Here is a 20,636-nt window from a genome sequence, read left to right as displayed (position 1 = left end):
ACAGACATGCCCCTTCTCGGGACACACAGGATGTGGAGGGGCTTTTCTCATCGAGCCAGGCAGTAGGGCTCGATGATATGTTCGACGGTACGACCCCTGCTTTTACTCCTCCCCCAGCTCCTCGTGCTTCCAGATTACGTCATTCATCCCCAGTCAGAGACACCAGCATGGGCTTTAGTGACTCATCGCCACTGAAAGCCCCAGCATCAGGTAGTAAGGGGAAGAGAAAGAAGCGAACAAGTGGTGGACAACTTTCATCTGATATGACTTACTTGTCAGATAGTGTTAGGATGGTTGTTGAGGCCATCATTACGACTGGTGAGGTCCATAGCCTTGCTGAATTGAAAGAAGCTGTGATGAGCACCTCTGGTTTCACCATGTTCGAGCTGCTTAAGGCCTATACGTACCTGCACAAAAATCACAAGGATGCTGAAGTCTTCCTTTCCCTTTCCGAGGAAGAGCGAGTGGCTATGATGGGCGATATTGTGGCGCGTTTGGCGTATGTTGCTATGGTTTGGGGACCTTTTTTGGGAATCATACGATCGTAGTACGACTCTGCTAGTTTTCTGCATCTTTATTTTGTCACAATTTTGGAGGACTTGTTATGTTGTTGTTGGACTTGTTTTGATGTGGTTTATGTTCTTGGGCTTTATTGTAATGTTGTTTACTTTGTTGGGCCGCTTATCCTACGTGTTTGTCCGACTTTTTTGGTCATTTGGTTTATGTAGTTGGACTTATTTTGGAGTTCTTATGTTGATTTGGTTTATGTTGTTGGACTAGTCTCAATGAGATGTTTCTTGTTTCTTGGAATTATTTTGTTGGACTTGTATATGTTGTTACTTTTTAATACTTTATTTTCTATATTCTTGTAGTATTAGAGCAATATGTTGACTCTAGACATGGACAGGACTTTACTAACTGCCATGACGAATCAAATAATAGAAGGAAATAGAGGGATGAATGGATTCATTGTCATGGATTCAGTAGTGTTGATTGTTTGGTTATTTTTATTTGCATTTCTGCAGATTAATGGCAAAAAACAAGTTTTATGTGGTTTTTAAGGGAAGGCAGATGGGCGTATATGACAGTTGGCAATACTGCCATCTTCAAGTTAACGGGTTTAGTGGAGCGTGCTTCCGTTCGTATGGGAGTAGGGAGGAGGCAGAAGCTGAGCTTACTGTGTTTTTACATGGAATTAGTGAGCCCAACAAAGATAGGAAAGAAGGGACCAACATTCCTACGCCTCAAGCTTCAACAAGCTCTTCTGTGACGAGTTCCTCTTCCGGTTAGGTTTTATTGCAGTGTTTCTGTTTATACTTTCCAATTTGTAGGCCTGTAAGTATGTCAGACTATGAAATATGGTTTAATGTGACTTTTCTGTTTAGTTTTCCCAATACAGTTTAGTTTTCCCAATACAGTTTAGTTGGCAAGTGAACAGGCTTAGGAAACCTTTTCTCTGGATTTCTCAGATATTCCTGCGCAAGTGAACAGGCACAGGATTCATTTTCCTGCACAGTTTCTTTTCCTTTCCTTTCCTTTCTGCCACGTCAGATTCCTTTCCTTTCCTTTCCTTTCCCTAGAAAACAAGTGAACGAACCCTTAGTGAGTACCATTGGAGGTATTCCTCTTTTGGTAATAAATCATATGATTTTGATGCAAGCAAAGTTCAAGTAAGCCTATAATTTAGAAAAGATTATTCGAGGAAAAGGGGTTACAAAGATCCAAAAGTTGGCCCAAACGCAATCGAAACATCGTGCTAGCGTCAGTAGCCCAACACTCTTGACCCGCACTCTTGAGCCGCAACCTCTAGACACCTTCCTCAACAGCCTCCCACCCCATCTCTCCCATATTTACCACCCATAACTTTCCTCCACAAAAGCTTTCTTTTCCTCCGTAAACCTCCATAACCACTTACGAAGACAAGCTCTATTTCTAAGAGTAAGGTTCCCTAGCACTATATCCACATTCATTTTGGATTTAAATAACGTATCCTATCTCACCAAGTGCTAACTATGTTTCTTCTCCTAATTTATTCCCATAGGAAATTCCTTTGGATCATCTCAATTTTTATAGCCACCACTTTCGCATTTTGAACATTGATATTAAGTAGGGAGATTGGATAACACCGCCTTAATAAGAGCCATCCTTTCTCCCAATGATAAAGATGCCTTCTTCCAATCTACTAACTTCCTCTCCATCTCCACAACAGGATTCTACAATCTTATAGGGGCAATGCCGAACCCATGGGGAAGACCAAGATAAGATAGAACTTTCTTTATTGCACCCAAATTCCATAGCAAGTAGAATCAACAGATCATCCTCGATCTTGCAGCCCACAAATATACTCTTATTTTCACCTTTAATCTGGACATCACCTAGAGGAAGAACCACAGAATACCAAACATATCATCAGAAAAATTGGAATGCTCCAAACCGTTTTTATTCTAACCACTTGAATATAGCCATTTTCCTCCTCCATATAGATCATTTTGCTCACACCTTCCCCCAATAACGTGAAAAGAAAGTGGATCTCCTTGCCATAACCCCAGTGTTCCTTCAAAGAAATAAATTGAATAACGATTGATAAAAATATTCACACATAGTAGGTGGTGGACAAGTTTTATAGCATGACTTATTCACTCGAGTGCAAAGGATTATCAATGCTAGTGATCCTGGGATCATCCACATGTTTTTAATTTAGTTTATGTTCATGCTTTCATAGGGGATTTGTTAGGTTTTTATGGGCTTTGTCTATGGACCCCAATTGCAATTTTTTTCTTTATTTTCCCTTTCAATTTGATGCATGTAATGAGCTACTAGAAGTGAGCAGTATTTTTGTGTGTTTTCCTTGGATTTTCTATGCCCCTTTTAGCCGAAGAGTGGGGATGATTTGGGTAGTTTTTTTATGGTAATTGAATCAAGAAAAAGGAGGCCCCTTTTCTTCCCTTTCTTCCCCAAGAAAAGGTGGATTTTTAGGTGTTGGAGAAGTTGCCTTGTTTCGCACGCCATATCTTGTTGTGGGTTTTTTTTAATGGGAAGCCAAAAATTGGAAAAGCTCTTTGTTTCCTTATATGATTAGGAGAGGGGGAGCTTGAGTTAGGTGTTTTTAAGAGGAAGAAAAAACACATGACCATCTTCGCGTGGGTTGAGAGAAAAGCAAGAGGAATTGATAAAGAAGAGAGCTTCTTAGGTTTTTTTTCTTGAGTTGCTCTTGTACGGTTCTATTTGAGAGGACACGGGAAACGTCGTGGTTTGCTGGCTTTGGCTATAATCCTTATATTTTGTTTTCTCATAGTGGAAGATCGGGTTATCACCCGTGGACGTAGACACCTTGGTCGAACCATATAAATCTCAGTGTGGGCATCTTGTGGCTTGTTTATTTCTAATTTTCCGTTTATTTATGCACAATCAGATCTTGCCTGGCAGATTTCTCGACATTAGGGTTTTCTCAACTTATCTTGAGATAAAAACTTTTGGTTATTTTTCCACTGTTTTGTGGTTTCTTGCACCGGTGCCAACACCAGAAATAACATTTTTGAACAGACAGGTGGAGATCCTGACCAACCGGATATCCCAACAAGAAGAAATAACATTCTTGCTCAGGCAGGTGGAAATAACATTCTTGCACAGGAAGAAATAAGCCTTTTCTCATTTTGGTGCTTCTTCCCTTTTGTTTTCTTTCATCATTTCTTTGTTACGAGACCAAGGGTTATGCGAACATTCCCCCTCCGGCGCATATAAACACTCCCAATGAACAATGATTTACCAATCCCCATGAAAATATGCCTCAATTTGTTCTCCCCCTCTTCTCGGGTCTGCTAGTTATCTCCTTGGTCTTTACTTCTCATCTGACACCCCATTTCAGCATATCATGACTTCATGAGATCTTCTAAATTCCCTTGTCTGTCACGCTATCCTCTAAGAAGATGCCATCTCTCACTTGGCTAGATTTGTGTATTACATTATGCCTTTGTGTCTCAATTTGATCGTGATTGTGAAAACAACCAGTTACTCCAAAAGCTTAAGCTGTTGCAGAAGGCGTTATTTATTCTTTTATACTTTAACACTCCCCCTCACGATGTGGCGCCTCTTTCTTTGGGTTGGCCTACACGTGGCACATGTGGCCCCACTTTTGGGTTGACCATTGCATGTGGTTCGAATCCCAGGCATTTGCTCTGATACCATGTGAAAACAACCCCATGTGAAAACAACCAGTTACTCCAAAAGCTTAAGCTGTTGGAGAAGGTGTTATTTATTCTTTTATACTTCAACAGTGATAATCCTTCAAAATCCTTCATATCCTGAACAATTGATTCATCTCCTCTTGGGGTTTGTACTGCATTACTTATTTACTTAAACCTAAAGTTATGTGCTTACATGAATTCCACTAGTAAAAAGACGCATCATAACTAAAATAACGTATTCACTATGAAAGACCTTCCCATTAATAAGGAAAAGAAAAGAGAAACAAAAGAGTACAACTTCACCTTTAAAGACAACTTGATTCCCTTCCATTTGCTTCTTTTTACCTCTTTCAAAAAGATAAAGTAGTTGACGGTTATCATCTCCCACCTGCCACAACATGCACTTGTTATACATTCAGTTCCATGAGTTATGGATATCTCATCTAGAAAACCATGTTGCCATCCATAGAAGTTAGATAATATCCACAAAAAAAGAACACCAAAAAATCGAGCAACCGTAAGAAAGTCGAGTAAAACCTCAAACAGGAAATCGACTGAATTCATTTCAGGATATTTCCACTTTAGAAGACCTTCATGCGTACGGGGCACATATGGATCATCCCAACCCTGGCAGAAAAAACCATCAGAAATCATCATAATATAACCTAACATCAGATGGACTTTCTTACCTGTAACATAGAATTTGTTTGTTACTTCTTAAGTTTACCAAATGGGACACATATTAATGATTAGCTATTGAAAGACACCTTGGGCAACGGAAAATTTCACGACAAACACAAAAAGCACAGCTCATGCATCATAATATCAAACGCCACATAATTCACAGACCACATTCAGCCAAATCATATATGAGATAATTTTCATTTTATATCCTAACAGATTGCATTTTAGAGATGAATTAAAGAATTATTTTCTTTTCTACCATATTAAATCGCAACAAAACTCATGTGAGCATCAGATTGCATTTTAGAGATGAATTAAAGAATTATTTTCTTTTCTACCATATTAAATAGCAACAAAACTCATGTGCGCATCAAATCGTTCCTGATTACTTGAAGTGAGTACCCAAACAGATGGAATAAAGTTAAAGTAAGAAAAGGTTCTAGAGCATATTTTGTAAATCAATCTTTGGAAAAAAAAATATATCTTTTACGGATACAAACATGAAGTTCTACAATGAGGAATGCTAAAGAAGGATGCACCCTTATTGTAATACGGTAAGGTACATGTACAACCTTTGATCGATCACGACCATCCACCTGATAGACCATATGACGGATGATCTAAAAGTCAGATCAATCGGACAATCTTAACATCCAGTTAAATGTATTTTGAACCTTAAATGCTTCTCGCTGCCTTTACAAAGTCCAGGCCGTTAAATTTCTACCGAAACCGACACGAAATGACCGAAATGTTTCCGTTTCCAACCCCACAGAAACTGCAACCAAAATGCATAAACCAAAATCATAAATTTAATAGCCGAATACTATAATAGTATGTATTACATAATTATATTTATACGAAGTGAATCCAAAATGTGGTGCATGCATTAAATATTTATATGAATTAAATGTGAAATTTGGCAGGTACTAAATTGTTTAACATGCCCGACAGTGGATGTCATTAGGTGTTTGATGTTTTCAAACTATTATGGATGATTGTCTTGCTTATGTGATGATTTCTAAATGTGTATTTGTGCTTATTCTAGCCTTTCCTCAAGTCTCATCTTTAAATTCTATCATTTGCATATGTTTTCATATGTTTCCTTGATTTTACAGGCTTTCCATCGAAATTTCCAACCAAAACCGAAACGGTTCCGTTTCTGTGGTGTCCGAAACCGAAACCGAAACCGAAATTTAAAATCTTGGTTGTGATATTTAATCAACAAGCTTATTACTTGTCATTTATGGATTCCATGGAGCCATTCTAAATGTACTGCTAGAAATGTCAGACTTATTGTGGGTGTGTCGACAAGTTTTTATGCAGTGTCAACTGTGACAATCTGTGTTATTATTGGATATCATTTTTTTAATGGTTATTATTGAATATTGTATTTACATCTTTTATTATTAATGCTTTTTTTATTATAAACTCTTCCTTTAGCTCTTCTTTTACTAATACTTATTGTTATATCACCTTCCCTAAACCTAAAACTCTAAACAAACTCTTATTCCAATATTATATTCATGGTATCTAAATGGTCTCCCTCTCTTGCTGCTTATTGGAGACTGAAGAGAACTAGATTAAATTGATGAATGGGTTGTTATTTGATTATCTCATGTTTGTTTTAGATTATAGTTGATTAATCCTAGAGTTCTTTTTTTAATGGCAGATTAATCCTAAAGTTTATTAATTTGTTAAATGAATAGGGCTGCGATAAATCGACCCCCATATAGTGCAGTGCTTAGAGAGAGGAGAGATAAGACAGAAGAGAGAGACAGACATGGGGGTCGATTTAAGATATTAGGGGGTCGATTTATCACTGCCCAATGAATATCGTATTTATATTGTTGCAAATTATGATATTAATAGGTAATTGTATATGTATGTATGTGTATGAGCATGTCACCATTTCTAGATTTTTAGAAGTTGCTTTGTCAGACACCTCGTATCTGTGTTGAAACTCGACACAAGAATCCGTGTTCACAAATCGTGAGTATATACACTTTTTGTTTTAGCCACGTTCTGTTTCCACAAATCATAGGTCTAAACAAAAAACCTAGATTCCAATTCCACACAGATTACCAGTGTGTTTTCTTGTCAAAAAGGAACAATGAAAACAATTATGATTCTCCACACTACATATAAAATTCGACATTATGGACATGTTGCCGCTGCCTAGGCAACACCATTCCAATCCACAGCAAGCCAGATCTGGCCATGTAACTTCTGGTTATTTCTCCCTATGCAAAGGTGACATTTCTACAATTAGATGGGTTTTTTACATGGAAGACCAAAAAACCAGAAAAAAGTAATATATGCCACCTGAGTGATGGTAATTGGCCTCCAATGATATTTTTAACCTCGATTGTAAATGATGTAAATTAGAAGCCCCATATGTTTGTGTATAATACATACGCACACGAGCAGAGTAATAGTGGCTCTTTGTGAAACAATAATAGGACAACCTACCATCAGAACAATGTCAAGTACCTGAAAAATAAGACCATCTGCCTCATGTGAAAGCTTTGGAATGAATTCCTTTAGGAGCTTGGTAACAGTAGATAACAACCAGAAATCCTTCCTCCTAACCTGATGAGCTCTAGGAAAATTAGTAAAAAGTATAATTCTCAATAAACTGGTTCAAGTAAGCAACACCAAAATCATCGCATAAGGGAACAGACATATGACTCTTTTGATATACCCGGAATGGTTCCATGTCGTATCTGTAATAAGGATTTCTACTGTGAATAATATTTGAGCGTTCATTGTTTCGAGGTTCAATCACTTCTTTCTCGAGTAGTTTCCACCTCTCATAGAATGGCCGCTGCAACAATATTTCATTATCAAACTTACGCTAAACAAAAGAAATACACAACTACCGTAAAACATTAAACGAAAAAATTTATAGTCATGAAAACCAAAGAAAGAATAGACATCTGAGTATGAGACCTTCGAAAAGAAACTGATATTTGCAAGTGAATTTTGCAGGTGATTAGATGGGTTGAAAAGAATATATGCCACATACAGCAAAAATTTCTATAGATACTATTAGAAATTATCTGGAATTTGTTGTAGTAGCCTTGATTGGTTTCCACAGTGCACTAGTACCACCCGCATGGTTTTAAATTTCTACCAAAACTGACATGAAATAACTGAAATGTTTCTGAAACCCTCCATAAATGCATCTTCCACCCCGTTTCGCTCCCAAATTTAACCCAATGCCACTATCTCTGCATCTTCTGATTATGTCTTCCTCTCTTTCCCTACAAAAAGGTAAGGTCTCAAATTCCAATTCTGTAATCAGTTTTGCAGTTTCCACAAAAGAGTACATGAATCTCTTTCTATTCAGAGAGTTCTCACAATTTGACTGGTATCAGATATGAGGCAAAGAAGACTGTTGGTTACACCAGCCCTAATTCCATGGTGGGATGCGCAATTGTTAAGGGGGGAAAGATTGTTGAGAAACAAAGGAAGAAGGAGTAGAGGGCTCCGATGGGATGGGATGCCAGGGAGAGGTATACAGCAACATGCATGAGGACTTTGAGCATTTGGATAAAGGAGAAGGGATTGCATGCACAGAGGAGGATGTCTAGTTTCTGGGAAAGACTTTCAGCTCGCAGCGACGAGAGAAGATGATGATAGGATAGGCTTTTAGGAGGAAAAAGAAAAAATACGATGTAAACGGCATTTTACATTTTGTTATTTTTTGGGATATGGCGTGTCGGTCAGTTTAGCATTTCTTTTCTTTTTCCCCTTATTATATCCATTTTTATTAGTTTCTTTTTAGTTTCATTTATTTTCTTTTCTGCCCGACCCGAGGAATGCAACTGAACAGAGCCAAAGAGAAATCTGCTCCACTAAAACTTCAGCATCTCTCTCTTGATCTCGACGTCCAGCAGCTGGCATTTCAAAGGTGCAAGTTGGACTAGATAGCTAATTGCCGCCCTTAGGCATGCTGGTACAGCCATGTTTGATCACATGACTTACCAGAGAAAAAATAGGCATTTTACTCGTGTTAGTGCTTGGTAAAAGAATTATAAATCAAATTTCTAATGAACGTGTCATATCGAAAACAAATAAACTTGAAACTCCAAAAAAATTAAAACAGGGTGTCATAAAAAGGAAACAACTCATCAGCTCCCTAAACAATTCTAGTAAGGAAATTGGAAGAAGAGTAATAGTGACAGCAACCAGAGATTCTATGACTTTTGTTTAACTAACCTCTACAACAGACTGCATATTAAGTGCCATTAGATCATAAATCAGGTATCTTCTCTCCATTTTCTGTGTAGTCGGTACTGTGTCGATTACCATCTCACCATCAAGTAGTGTCAGGTTATGAGTCTTCTCATTTAGACCCTTAAGGACAAAAAATTGGGTTAGAAATGGATGGCATTTAAAGAGAAAATAACTATTTATGAGGCTATCAACAACAAAAAAGAAGAAACACAAACCTCATTTGTTTGTCTCAGAGGAAACCGCATCTGAACCCTCCGAAAAGAAAAGTTTCTATCAATCAAAAAACACCCATCCCAAGTGATAAGCATCATGTAACGTGTTCCATCAGCTTTCCATGTAGCATAATAATAGCGTTGCCTCAATAGTTGCAAATTCTCCCTGCATTATAAAATAATTATATCAAAAGACAAAAAACAAAGTCAAATTATTGGCTAAATATTGAGTAGAAAAGAACGAGACCAGCAATGTCAATGCGTCCATTAATGGAGAAAACATAATAAATCAATAATGACATAAAAATAACATCACACAGCAGATGAATGTGAGTCTTATCAACTAGAAACTGCCTCACATTAAGCAAATATCATCTTAAAAGAGATAATGATGCAAAAGTGAAACATTCATATTAAGAATGGTTCAAATATCAGTCTCGGGAATTTCTCGACGAGGGAAAATCTTGGGTGACTTCAATTTATGTTTTTGGGGAAAATACATGTGACAGCCTTGGGGGTGAATCTTTTTCAAGGGAAAGGCCCCAATGGTCGCATTGGCCCCCGCCTCGATCATTCGCGGGGTCCTTGGGGAGTTTGGAAGAATGGGATGCTAGGGGAAGGAGGCTGGAGTTCGGAGCTAGGAGGGTTCCTGGCCGTAAAGCAATAGAATCAAGTCGTAGATCATTCTCGAATGCAAGTGACTGGTTGTGCTTGAAGAGCAACTATAGAAATTTTGGCTCTCGCAACATATGCACGAAATGTTGGGAGCCCAGAAATAGAGAGAACATTAACTTGGTATGGAAACCCAAAAAGAACCACGCTGCTACTATTGACAAGGATCGTTTTCTGGATGTCCCAGCCTCAATAGTGGAAGATTGGAAAAGAAGTCTCATTGGAGGTATGAAATCTGGTTCATGGCTCCTGGAAGATGTCTGGGATTGAGCAAAAAAGTCTTGGGGTTAGCAGGAGCTGGAAAAGCCTTTTGCTATTAGTACAGTAGACATTCTCTTTCGTTTCAGCTCTGAGGCCCAGGTTACCTCTATCCTTCGGCGGGGAGGTGAGGCGTTTGGGGGTTACCTCTCTTCGCTCCAGGCCTGGTTTTCGGCTTATAATACGGGGGCCAGAACAGTTCGAATGCGATTTTATGACATACCATTACACTCATGGTCTGCCTCCACGGTGGAGATTCTTGGTTCACACCTAGGTCTGGTCCTTGAGACCCAGCTTTTTGGGAACCACTCTCATTGTTTAGCATTTGCCTCTGCCTTGATTGTATCCCCTTTGTGGAAATTCATACCTCAATCCATTAATTTAAGAGTAGAATCTATCATTTACTCAGTGAGAGTTAAGGTGGTGTCTGAGGATAGCATAAATTCCCTGGCAATGTCGGTGGTGGGAGAATCTAGCAGTAAAGACAATTTGCCCCTTTTTGAGCACTCTGATCAGATTCCAATTGATAAGGGTTTGCCGGCGGTGGTTTGCAGACCGGAAAAGGTGGCAGAGGCCTCTGAGCTTGTACCAGAGCCGATGGTGGTCCCTAGTTCAAATTTTGAATTGGCTACCTACCCAGTTGTCCTTTCTGAGAACGTTTGTGTCCCATCAGATAGTAGGGTAGCTAAGTGGAGTGGACCTGTGAGCATGCCTAGAGTACGGATAGTACGGCAATCAAATTTGACTGCCCCATGTGGCTCAAGGGGAAAGGCGAGCATAAAGGATATTGTAGACTCGTTTACCATAAGATCGGCTAAGGAGTTGAAAGTTTTAAAACAAAAAAACAGGTTTCTTAAGGCAGACAAGAAAGTTGATGCTAAGGGTACACAGTCGGGTAAAAATAAATTTAGGAGAGACCTCCAGAAAGATACTCGTATCCTAGCTACGCGTGGCGGGCTTTCAGTACTTAAAAGGAAGTTTACGTGTCTGAACCGAAAAAAGGAAGCCAGAAAGGAAGATAATGATCTAGAAAATCATCTCTCCGAAGGAATTCGGGATATCTCGTCTAATTCAAGTATGCCTGGAAATGATCGATCGGAGGATACAAATAGAGTAGTTAAGGATGTAAGCTCCCTGATGGATGGAGATCTGGATCTCCTAAGAAATCTCAAATATAACGAAAAGTTAGCTAGAAAAGAATCGCCCACACCAGGTGAAGTATTACTCTCCCCCCCCTCAAGAAACAGTGGCTGAAAGAAAAGGCAGCAGTCAGTCGAAACCCAGGATCGTCCCCCTCCCTTACCTCCTTGAATAGTGAGGAAGAACTTCACACGCCTCTTTGTAACTTGCCCATTTTCAATCAAATTTAAGAAAAAGAAAGACAAACCAGAAGGCGTTTGTGGGAGGAGAAGAAACAGCTGGCGATCTCGAGTTTGGAAAATCGACGAGAGGCCTTGGGTAATTACCCGGATCAGGGACAAGGATCCTTGGACGGCAGTCGGCAAGTAAAGCAGACAATTGAGCCCACCAATAATGATAAAGGAAAGGGTATTCTGTCATCGCCGGCGCCTGATGATCCTGGGCACTCAGAGGATGAGGGCCTTAATGATTTCCTAGCAATGGGTGATGTTTTAGGAATATCGTATCAGGAGGACCTTGGTAAGACCAGTGAAATGTTCCAGGAAATCCAATCCAGAGCTGAATTAGGAAAGGGTAACAAAATTGAAACAGTATCTAGAGATTGAGATCAAAAGACCCTATTTTGAGAGGTTGTTTAGTCTTACTGGTTCAAAGAGCTTGTACTGAGCTTGTACTGTTTCAAAGGATCTACTTTAGGTTTTTTTTCGTAAAGGGATGGCCCTGTCTAGGCGACTCCTCGTTAATCGTTATTCAGAAATGATGCCTCTGGTTGACCTAGTTAGAATGCCTGGTTGAGAAGGATTGAAGGATGTAGGGAGTCTAGGTAGGAGGTGGTGGATTTTGTTTGTCGGTCCTAGCCCTATAGTTAGGGGTAAGGTAATTTGCTACATCGAAGGTTTGTAGGGATCAAGCTTTGCACCAGATACTCCCTTCTCCCAGATGAGGTGAGAAAAGTTTTAGCCACTCATTGGCTAGAGAGACCATGGTCTTTCGCTAGTTGAGGCACTTTGATGTCGAAGGCCTTCCTATGTGATCAATTAAGAGGGGAACAGACAATGATTAGAGAAAAGGATTACGCGCAGACCAGAATCAAATGCAGCGAAAGTTTCTGGGTAGTCTAATAGAGGAAAGGAATAGTTCGTTTTCTGTTAGTTTTAGATGGGCTTCCGGAAAGGTTGTACCACCTATCTCTAATATTGTGTATTGCAGGCTGGGACCACTGGTCCCGAATGCTCTCTGAATATTAATGAAATTTGTCAATTTTAAAAAAGAAAAGAAAAGAATAACCCAGGTCTGTCACAACAAGAACTCGAGTAGGCGATGCTTGGCCTAGTATTCGCCGATTCAAGATATTCCTCTTAACTAACTGGTCCCCAATGAGGCTTTTCTCATTCAATGCACATGATAGAAAGATAGTGTCCCTTGGGGATTGGGGAGGCAGGAGTTGCCCAGATGCTGGGGAAGTTCCTTGCTGATGAATGGGATGAAATGGTGTACAATGATAGCACAAGGAATTCAAGAGTTCTGTCCAAACAACCTCATTTCTCCCATGGATGGGACAATACTGAAGGGCAGCCCAGTGCATGAGGCTCCCGCCATTGCGGGGTCTGGCTAGATGTAAGCAACCTTACCCCTGCTTTGCAAAGAAGCTGTTTCCGTGACTCGAACCTTACGCCTGCTTTGCAAAGAGGCTGTTTCCGAGACTCGAATCCGTGACCACCAGGTCACAATGGAGCAACCTTACCGTTGTGCCAAGGCTCGCTCTCTTGAAAAATCTAAGAATTCTTCAATATGCCCATAAAGATAGACCCATGCCAAGAATAAGAGTGATGGACCACTAACAACTAGGGGAGACATAGTGTGCCACCAAAGACCTAGGATTCAAAGCTTTCTTAAATAGGTTTGGCAAAAATCATGCAAAACACAATCATCACATGATCTATCCAACCACACGATCTATCCAACTAGAACATTGTTCTCTCTGTTTCCTGTGACACATAGGATGGATGTTTTTAACAGATTAAATTCTTTTTGCCAAGAATTCCAAATGTGCAATCCTTCCCTTCCCCATCCTAGATCAGAACCCAGAATTTGATAGTTTTCTCTAATTATTGAGGACCATTTTTTTTTTTCATTATGCAATCTCCACCATCATTTAGCAAATAGGGCCCCATTTTAAATCCTAATATTCTTTGCGATAATCTCGCCTCTAAATTGGGCATGCATAACTGTTTTCAGCTAATAAGATGAACCTTCCTGAAAGTAGGGAAATCATTCTACAATATTTTTATTTCGATTGTCAAAATTCTTTCGACAACACAAGGAAAAATCCAAAACATATAAAGAAAGTGGATTGAGATGTTTGACAAAGAATCTTTTAGAAGAGTGATTTTTCTGGGAAGAGAGGTGTTTGATGCTCCAACTCTCAAGCTAGTAAATAAATCGATCAACCACCAAGTTCCAGTCATGGAGACACAAAGTACCATCCTTCAATGCAGTATTGAGATATTTTATTGGGAGCTGAGTAGAGTATAATACAAAAAGTTCAGAGGAATGATGGAGAAACGTAGTGTATTATACTCTGCTAAGCTCTGGTCAAAGGTATGGGCCCACTAACCATGGGGAGACCACAAGCAAGAACTGCTCTTGTCCCAGTTTACAAGATAGCTTTTCCTTGTGAGCTAATGGAATGAGGACAGGTCTGATACCTCCCCATGACCAAAGGAGTGCGTAGTTGGGTTGTTCTCCTGTCGGTGCATGAAGATGTGCCTGTTGGTCATCTTCACACAACACTTAGGATATGAAGCCTTCGCTCTTGTGGGCCATCTTCATATACTCAAGCATTCAATTATGACTTCTCCTTATCCAACAGTTGTAGGAAATTCATCGTTAACTATGGCAACTAGGTGTTGGTTCGAAATATTGCATAGATGATTTCCAACATATATTTATCCATGAACTCTAAGAATCCTTCCATATTGGGGTTCTCGCACTTGGGAAAGAGAGTTCTCCCATGGATTTTGCAAGTCACCCACCATGTTTGTGAGTTGATCCACCTTTCATAAAAAAATTGTATAATTACAGCAATTGATTAACCTAATCCGTAATCAGATGCATCTTCAATAAGACGATGAAAACCTAGATCTCTGAAACCAAACTGTGTATGGACTACAGGGCTGGAATTGGAAAGCAATTCTCTAAGTCGCAGTGGATAAGAAAATATAAGAGATCTGATAGAAGAGTCAGAAAATACGTTCACCACAACCAAAAGGGGATGAAAAAGGCTTGATTCAACTATAAATAAATCAGATCTTACATCAAATCTACAACTAAAATATCTCATGGGGAGCCTTCCTATTCATTGTTTCAAAACTTAGAAAAGGTAATTGAAAAACAATCCCCCTCAAAATAACAAAATTTTCATATAATGAACCCATACTCCTTAACTTTGCTATTTCAATCAAACACTCCAAAAAAAAAAAAATTCTCCCATGGATTTTGCAAGTCACCCACCATGTTTGTGAGTTGATCCACCTTTCATAAAAAAATTGTATAATTACAGCAATTGATTAACCTAATCCGTAATCAGATGCATCTTCAATAAGACGATGAAAACCTAGATCTCTGAAACCAAACTGTGTATGGACTACAGGGCTGGAATTGGAAAGCAATTCTCTACGTCGCAGTGGATAAGAAAATATAAGAGATCTGATAGAAGAGTCAGAAAATACGTTCACCACAACCAAAAGGGGATGAAAAAGGCTTGATTCAACTATAAATAAATCAGATCTTACATCAAATCTACAACTAAAATATCTCATGGGGAGCCTTCCTATCTATGAAGCACGGGTACGGGTACGGGGTGCGGGTACGACACGACACGGGTACGTGGGTACGTGATTTTTCAAAAAAATCGGGTGCGGGTACGTTCGGGTACGCCGAATATAATAATATATTTTAATATTTTATTATATATTTATAAAAATTAAAAAAAAAATAATTGGAGAGCAATCAAATAACAATAACATCACCAAAATGGAAAATTCTAATATTACTCTTCATTTCATAAGTGATTAAGTTTCATATTTCATAACATGAGGCATCAATACATCATTCATTTGAAAAAAAGTCTGTCGCCAGTGTGTTGACCAGTGCCTGACAAGATAAATAATTTTTAGAGACCAAATTATGAGATTTTTTTTTACCGGACTTTTGGGATTTAATAATGTTTGGACATGATAGATTTTATGAATTTTTAAATTTTGAAAAATACCCCACCGTTTGGAAGTTAAGAATGTTAAAATTTTGACCCGACCCTTATTCTGCGAATTTTGTACTAGAACAGGAGAGTTGACTTTTTTTCCTTTTAGATTTGGGTCTTGAAACTATTTTTAATAAATCCAAATGGGGGGTATTCCGTTATTTACATGTAAATCTTAAGTAAATGGACAATAAAATAGTAAAGACATTTACTTAAATGGTTTGCACGTAAATACTAAGTGCAGGGAAGGAAATACTAAGTGCAGGGAAGGAGAGAGAGGAAGCAGGAAGGGTTTACAAACCAGTAGGAGAAGCAGGACGTGTCGGGTACGCGTGGGTGCGCACCCCTAACGCACCCGACACGCACCCGCTACAAGAAAAGGGGTTTTTATTTTTCTAATTATGGGGGTACGTACCCAGGGCGTACCCGAACATACCCGCACCCAATACGTGTCGGGTACGGGTACGGGAGGCCCGGGAGAGTACCCGTGCTTTCTAGCTTCCTATTCATTGTTTCAAAACTTAGAAAAGGTAATTGAAAAACAATCCCCCTCAAAATAACAAAATTTTCATATAATGAACCCATACTCCTTAACTTTGCTATTTCAATCAAACACTCCAAAAACAAAAAAATTCTTAAAGAACCTACTTGCAAAACCAAACAGTCAAGGCTTTCATAAATTTAATGATAAAACTTAGAAAACGTAATGGAAAAAACAGTCCCCCTCAAAATAACAAAATTTACATATAATGGACCCGACTTTTACATCATCACACCCTCGTCCCATACTTTTTGCTGTAAACTTTATTTATGAGACTTGCTATTCTTTTTGTTTTTCTAGTGTGTATTCTTTTTTTTTAATATTGTGCTTTATCGGTTTATACACACTCCAAGAAGAGAAATTTTGGAGAAATGATCCACGAAGAAGAATAACATAAATTAAGACATGGGACAGTTGATAATTACATATTAAGTAATAAGTTGGCATGTCTACGGATGATAAGATGGTAAATGTATCTACAAACTTGCCATTCAAAAAAATGTATGTACGAACTTTTAGTGTTTCAAAAACTACATGCAAAATATGCTTGCTTCTTGATTGTGCTCTTTAAGAGTCAATTATTTAAATGGTACAACCAAGTAGAACAGAAATTGAAATGATATGTTTCGTGATTTATCTATTGAAAGAAACTAATTATTTAACTTGCCAAGGTAGTTTCTACAATGCAAAAAAATATATATACTTTTTTTAAAGAGGAAAGCTAAACAAAGGGCCCTTGGAAAAACCCAGCCGGGGGGGGGGGGGGGGGGCGGGCATTGGATCAACGTAATTAGCAAGAAGAATGATAAATGCAAAATTATATGCATTGGTAAATGTCATGAGTGACATGAATCCAATGGGGGTTTTTGCAAGGGTGCTCACTTTTTTTAATGGGTGCAAACAAAATATTAGTATTTCCTTGATCTGATGATTTGTTCTAAAACTAAGAAACTAACACAAAACTTGTCAACCCAGCTGTTGTAATGAAAAATAAAGACAAACACCATTACAATTAGGATTCTAACAACGATAGGTGGAAAGTGAAAAAAAATATCTACAGGATTTGAAGATTTCCCAATATCATCATTATATTATTTTGATATTTCATATTTCCAAATTATTTAATTATACTTTTTAAAATTAGCTTAACAATTAATTTATTTATTTTATAATGTGGCAATATGTACATATATTAACTTCATCGAGATCTTGTCTATAAAACACAAGGAGAAACTCAAAACTGAAAATATTTGGAGACACTCATTCAATTCCAGAGTAACAATATTTCAATTTTTATGGTTGGCGGTTTGCCATATCATATCACCTTACATCATTACCCAAATCAACATGAGAAAAAACGCAATTCTCCCATTTCACTTTCTATCCATGACGATACTTGGTAACTAATTAGCATATAAAAATGGATAACCATTAATCAATTAGTATGCATTCCTAATGCCCAGTTTGTTTTAGATTATGACAACCGATTGTGGAGTCCCCAACCGATTATTGGACCGAGAATTGCACTAAATTTAAGTCCAATAATCGTTTGGGGACTCCACAATCGGTTGTCATAATATAAAACAAACAGGCCCTAAGAGTGACAATAAATTTAAATTATGTTACATGCACGCACATACATACATTGCATAATTTTAGAAACAGCATATTGACCCTATCTAAACACCTGCTTGGTGCATTACGAAAAGGAAGATCGATGATAATGTAGATACCTATATAAACCAGATGAGCCTTATTGTACTAGTTACTGCTAATGGATAACGAGGGATGCAGTTAAACCAGACCTGTTGAGTGAAACTGGATGTGATCCCGGAAATTGTGAGTTCCCTTTTGCCTGATGACCAAGGGAAGAAACGATTATGAAATTTAATCAAAATATATTTCAACACAATAGGCATCTAACCATGTGAAAGAGCAAACAAATAGCAAAAAAGGGGCACTTTATAAGCACAAATGCAAATAGTAAAAATGAGATAAGTCTCCAAAATGAATTGGAAATATTAAAACAAAAATATTTGTCGTATAATACAAGAACAATGATAACCAAGATGATGGCCCGAGAGAGGGATCAAGGGCAAAGTCATCAGAGAAAGGTTATATTGTCCTAAATAAAGAACTAAGAAACTCTATCTGAAACCTGATAGGATGAGCCATGCAGTGTGGAAGTGCTACACTGAATTATCTTTGATTAGAAAGTATGAATGGAGGGAGAATATAGTTCACTTCTTAGCAAAAAAAAAACTAGGGTTTTTAAGTGCCTACTCCTGATGCCAATTTCAGGGTATGATAGCAGAACTGCCGCATGGAATCCTGCTGGCCATAAGGTATTGCATCACCCAAAACATCGTCATTTGTCAACACTTCATTCTCCACATGCTCCTGTCAACATGGAAATACTTTCTGAATTGGAAATGACAGATGAATAGAATCAATAATTATTGTGTGTACATAATATATCAAAGTAAAACAACAGCCAGTTAAATAAGGAAAAGAAACTAATGAGCATGCAGCTAAAAAAGAACCCCAGAGAAGATCAGTCATCCCACAGTTACCGGAAACTTCCCAGTTGGATGGGAGATATTGTTTAAGAAAATGTCTCCATGCAGATTTGTTTGTTTCCATGGTTCAAAATATCTGAATTTGTGAGCGTATCGACCGGAGGCCAAAACAATAAGTATCATCCAATGGGTACTTGCGCAGTGTACCAGTTAATGCACTAGTGAATCTGCCGATATGATTGCCGATGGTCCCAGAAATAGAGTGATATACTATGTTTCGACCTTTTTTTAGGTTTACTATTATTTTTATTGAAGAGGGCGAGCCTTGGCGCAATGGTAAGGTTGCTCCATTGTGACCTGGTGGTCACGGGTTTGAGTCACGGAGACAGCCTCTCTGCAAAGCAGGGGTAGGGCTGCGTATATCTAGCCCTCCCAGACCCCGCAATGGCGGGAGTCTCGTGCACTGGGCCAACTTTTTTTTATTGACTTTTATGCATTTTCTCAACTAAAATTATGATTTGATAATTTTAGCTAATTTATAAGGTTGCCAGTGCCCTGGTAAGCCTATCAAAGTTTACCTATCTAAAACTCAACTAAATAAGAAAATAAATATATGCAAAGACAAAATCTTGATCAGTAAAAGACAAAAATCAGTCTCGCTAGTCCAGAGATTTCCTCTGCACATCTTGTAGTCTTGTGTGGATCTGGTTGTAAGGCTGCCTGAGATTGGTGCGTCTGGGTACGGATAGGGCTTCCGGAAAATCGTCAGATGGGGTTAGAGAAGGTGATTGGGCTCCGCCATGTGTGGCCAGTGGAGCTAATCTGGTCCCGGTAGGAGGAGGTAATGGTGGCCAAAGATTATCATCTGAGAACAGATGGTTTTTGTCTAAGGATAAGAGATCCAAAAGACTAGACAAGGTGATTCAAAGGTGTATAGAGGGTGGTTTGGGTGACTGGAGATGCTGTCAATGTGGGTGTAAAAATTTCAAGCGAAGATCGGTTTGTTGGGTTCGCAAAAAGCCTTGGTCTAGCCTAGATTTTAATTTCCCCCATTAGATAGGATCTGGTGCTTCTGGCCCTCAAAGACGTGTGGAAAATCAGTCGGGGTCGAAACCCGGTAAGATTAGCCCGGCTACTTCTGATGGTGTACTTTCAATTTGGAGGTGGTTCCTCTGAAATCAATTAGTAATGCTGATCTCGGCATCTGGGGAAGGATTAAACCGGGATGGTCTGGTAATTTGAAAGCTCTTGAGAGTTGGCTTACTCGTAAAAGCAATAGTCATTGTGAGGTGGTGGTTTATAGAATCACTGAGCTTGAGGTTCTGATCACGCCTTCGCTAGGATTCAATCGTTCTCAGCTTGTGGACTCTTGGAAAATTGCCATTAATTCCCCATTCTTAGAACTTTTACTGTGGAGTATGAAATTCCTAAGGTGGGGAGTTGCCATTGGTGGAGTATTGAAGGGGTACCGCCTGAGGCGTGGTGTGAAGACAATTTTAGGAGAATTGGGGAGAAAATTGGGAGAGTGCTAGAGATTGACGCTTCCTGCGTAGCTGGTAATGGGTACTACAAAGCTAGGGTTTCAAATCTTATCTGCTGGGGAGTTGGGGAAGGAGATATCAATTCAGTCTTCTCTGGATGGGTCTGTTAGATGGGTTCATGTTCAGAAGGAAGAGGACGGAGAATATAGTTCTGAATCTTCTGATGGTGGTTCTGAAATGTCAGATGAGTATGGAAGCGAGCTTGGGTCTGGCTGTGAGGTTCCTTTTGCAGAACCTATGTTAAAGGAGTCGTTGCTTCCGCTGGTGGAGGCGGTTCTGGGTGGTTCTGAGAAGGGATGCCTGGAGGAGATGGCGCACGATAGCCTTGGAGATGGGTTTTAGAAAATTCGGCGCCGATTACCGACTGGTCAAATGGCGGTGTTTT

The 20,636-nt window shown here is 38.9% G+C and overlaps 1 protein-coding gene across 1 annotated transcript in view; it reads right to left on the bottom strand.

The window, feature by feature from the left end:
• Positions 1 to 20,636, bottom strand: part of LOC143858668 (uncharacterized) — a 79,041-nt gene that overhangs the window by 6,840 nt on the left and 51,565 nt on the right. Inside the window, exons 9-16 of the mRNA XM_077369373.1 lie at positions 18,475 to 18,591; positions 17,997 to 18,046; positions 9,323 to 9,485; positions 9,090 to 9,227; positions 7,570 to 7,692; positions 7,359 to 7,457; positions 4,722 to 4,811; positions 4,488 to 4,572 (exon numbers count right to left, since the gene is read on the bottom strand). Of these exons, the coding sequence (XP_077225488.1) occupies positions 4,488 to 4,572; positions 4,722 to 4,811; positions 7,359 to 7,457; positions 7,570 to 7,692; positions 9,090 to 9,227; positions 9,323 to 9,485; positions 17,997 to 18,046; positions 18,475 to 18,591 (865 nt within the window). The remainder of the gene's footprint in view (positions 1 to 4,487; positions 4,573 to 4,721; positions 4,812 to 7,358; positions 7,458 to 7,569; positions 7,693 to 9,089; positions 9,228 to 9,322; positions 9,486 to 17,996; positions 18,047 to 18,474; positions 18,592 to 20,636) is intronic.

Source organism: Tasmannia lanceolata, unplaced genomic scaffold (assembly GCF_043159265.1).
Source record: "Tasmannia lanceolata isolate RefF3 unplaced genomic scaffold, GAP_Taslan_0.1 ptg000003l, whole genome shotgun sequence".
In the NCBI taxonomy this organism is placed as follows: domain Eukaryota; kingdom Viridiplantae; phylum Streptophyta; class Magnoliopsida; order Canellales; family Winteraceae; genus Tasmannia; species Tasmannia lanceolata.
Note: the sequence above shows the minus strand (reverse complement) of the source record. Positions and strands in the feature narration are given on the sequence as shown.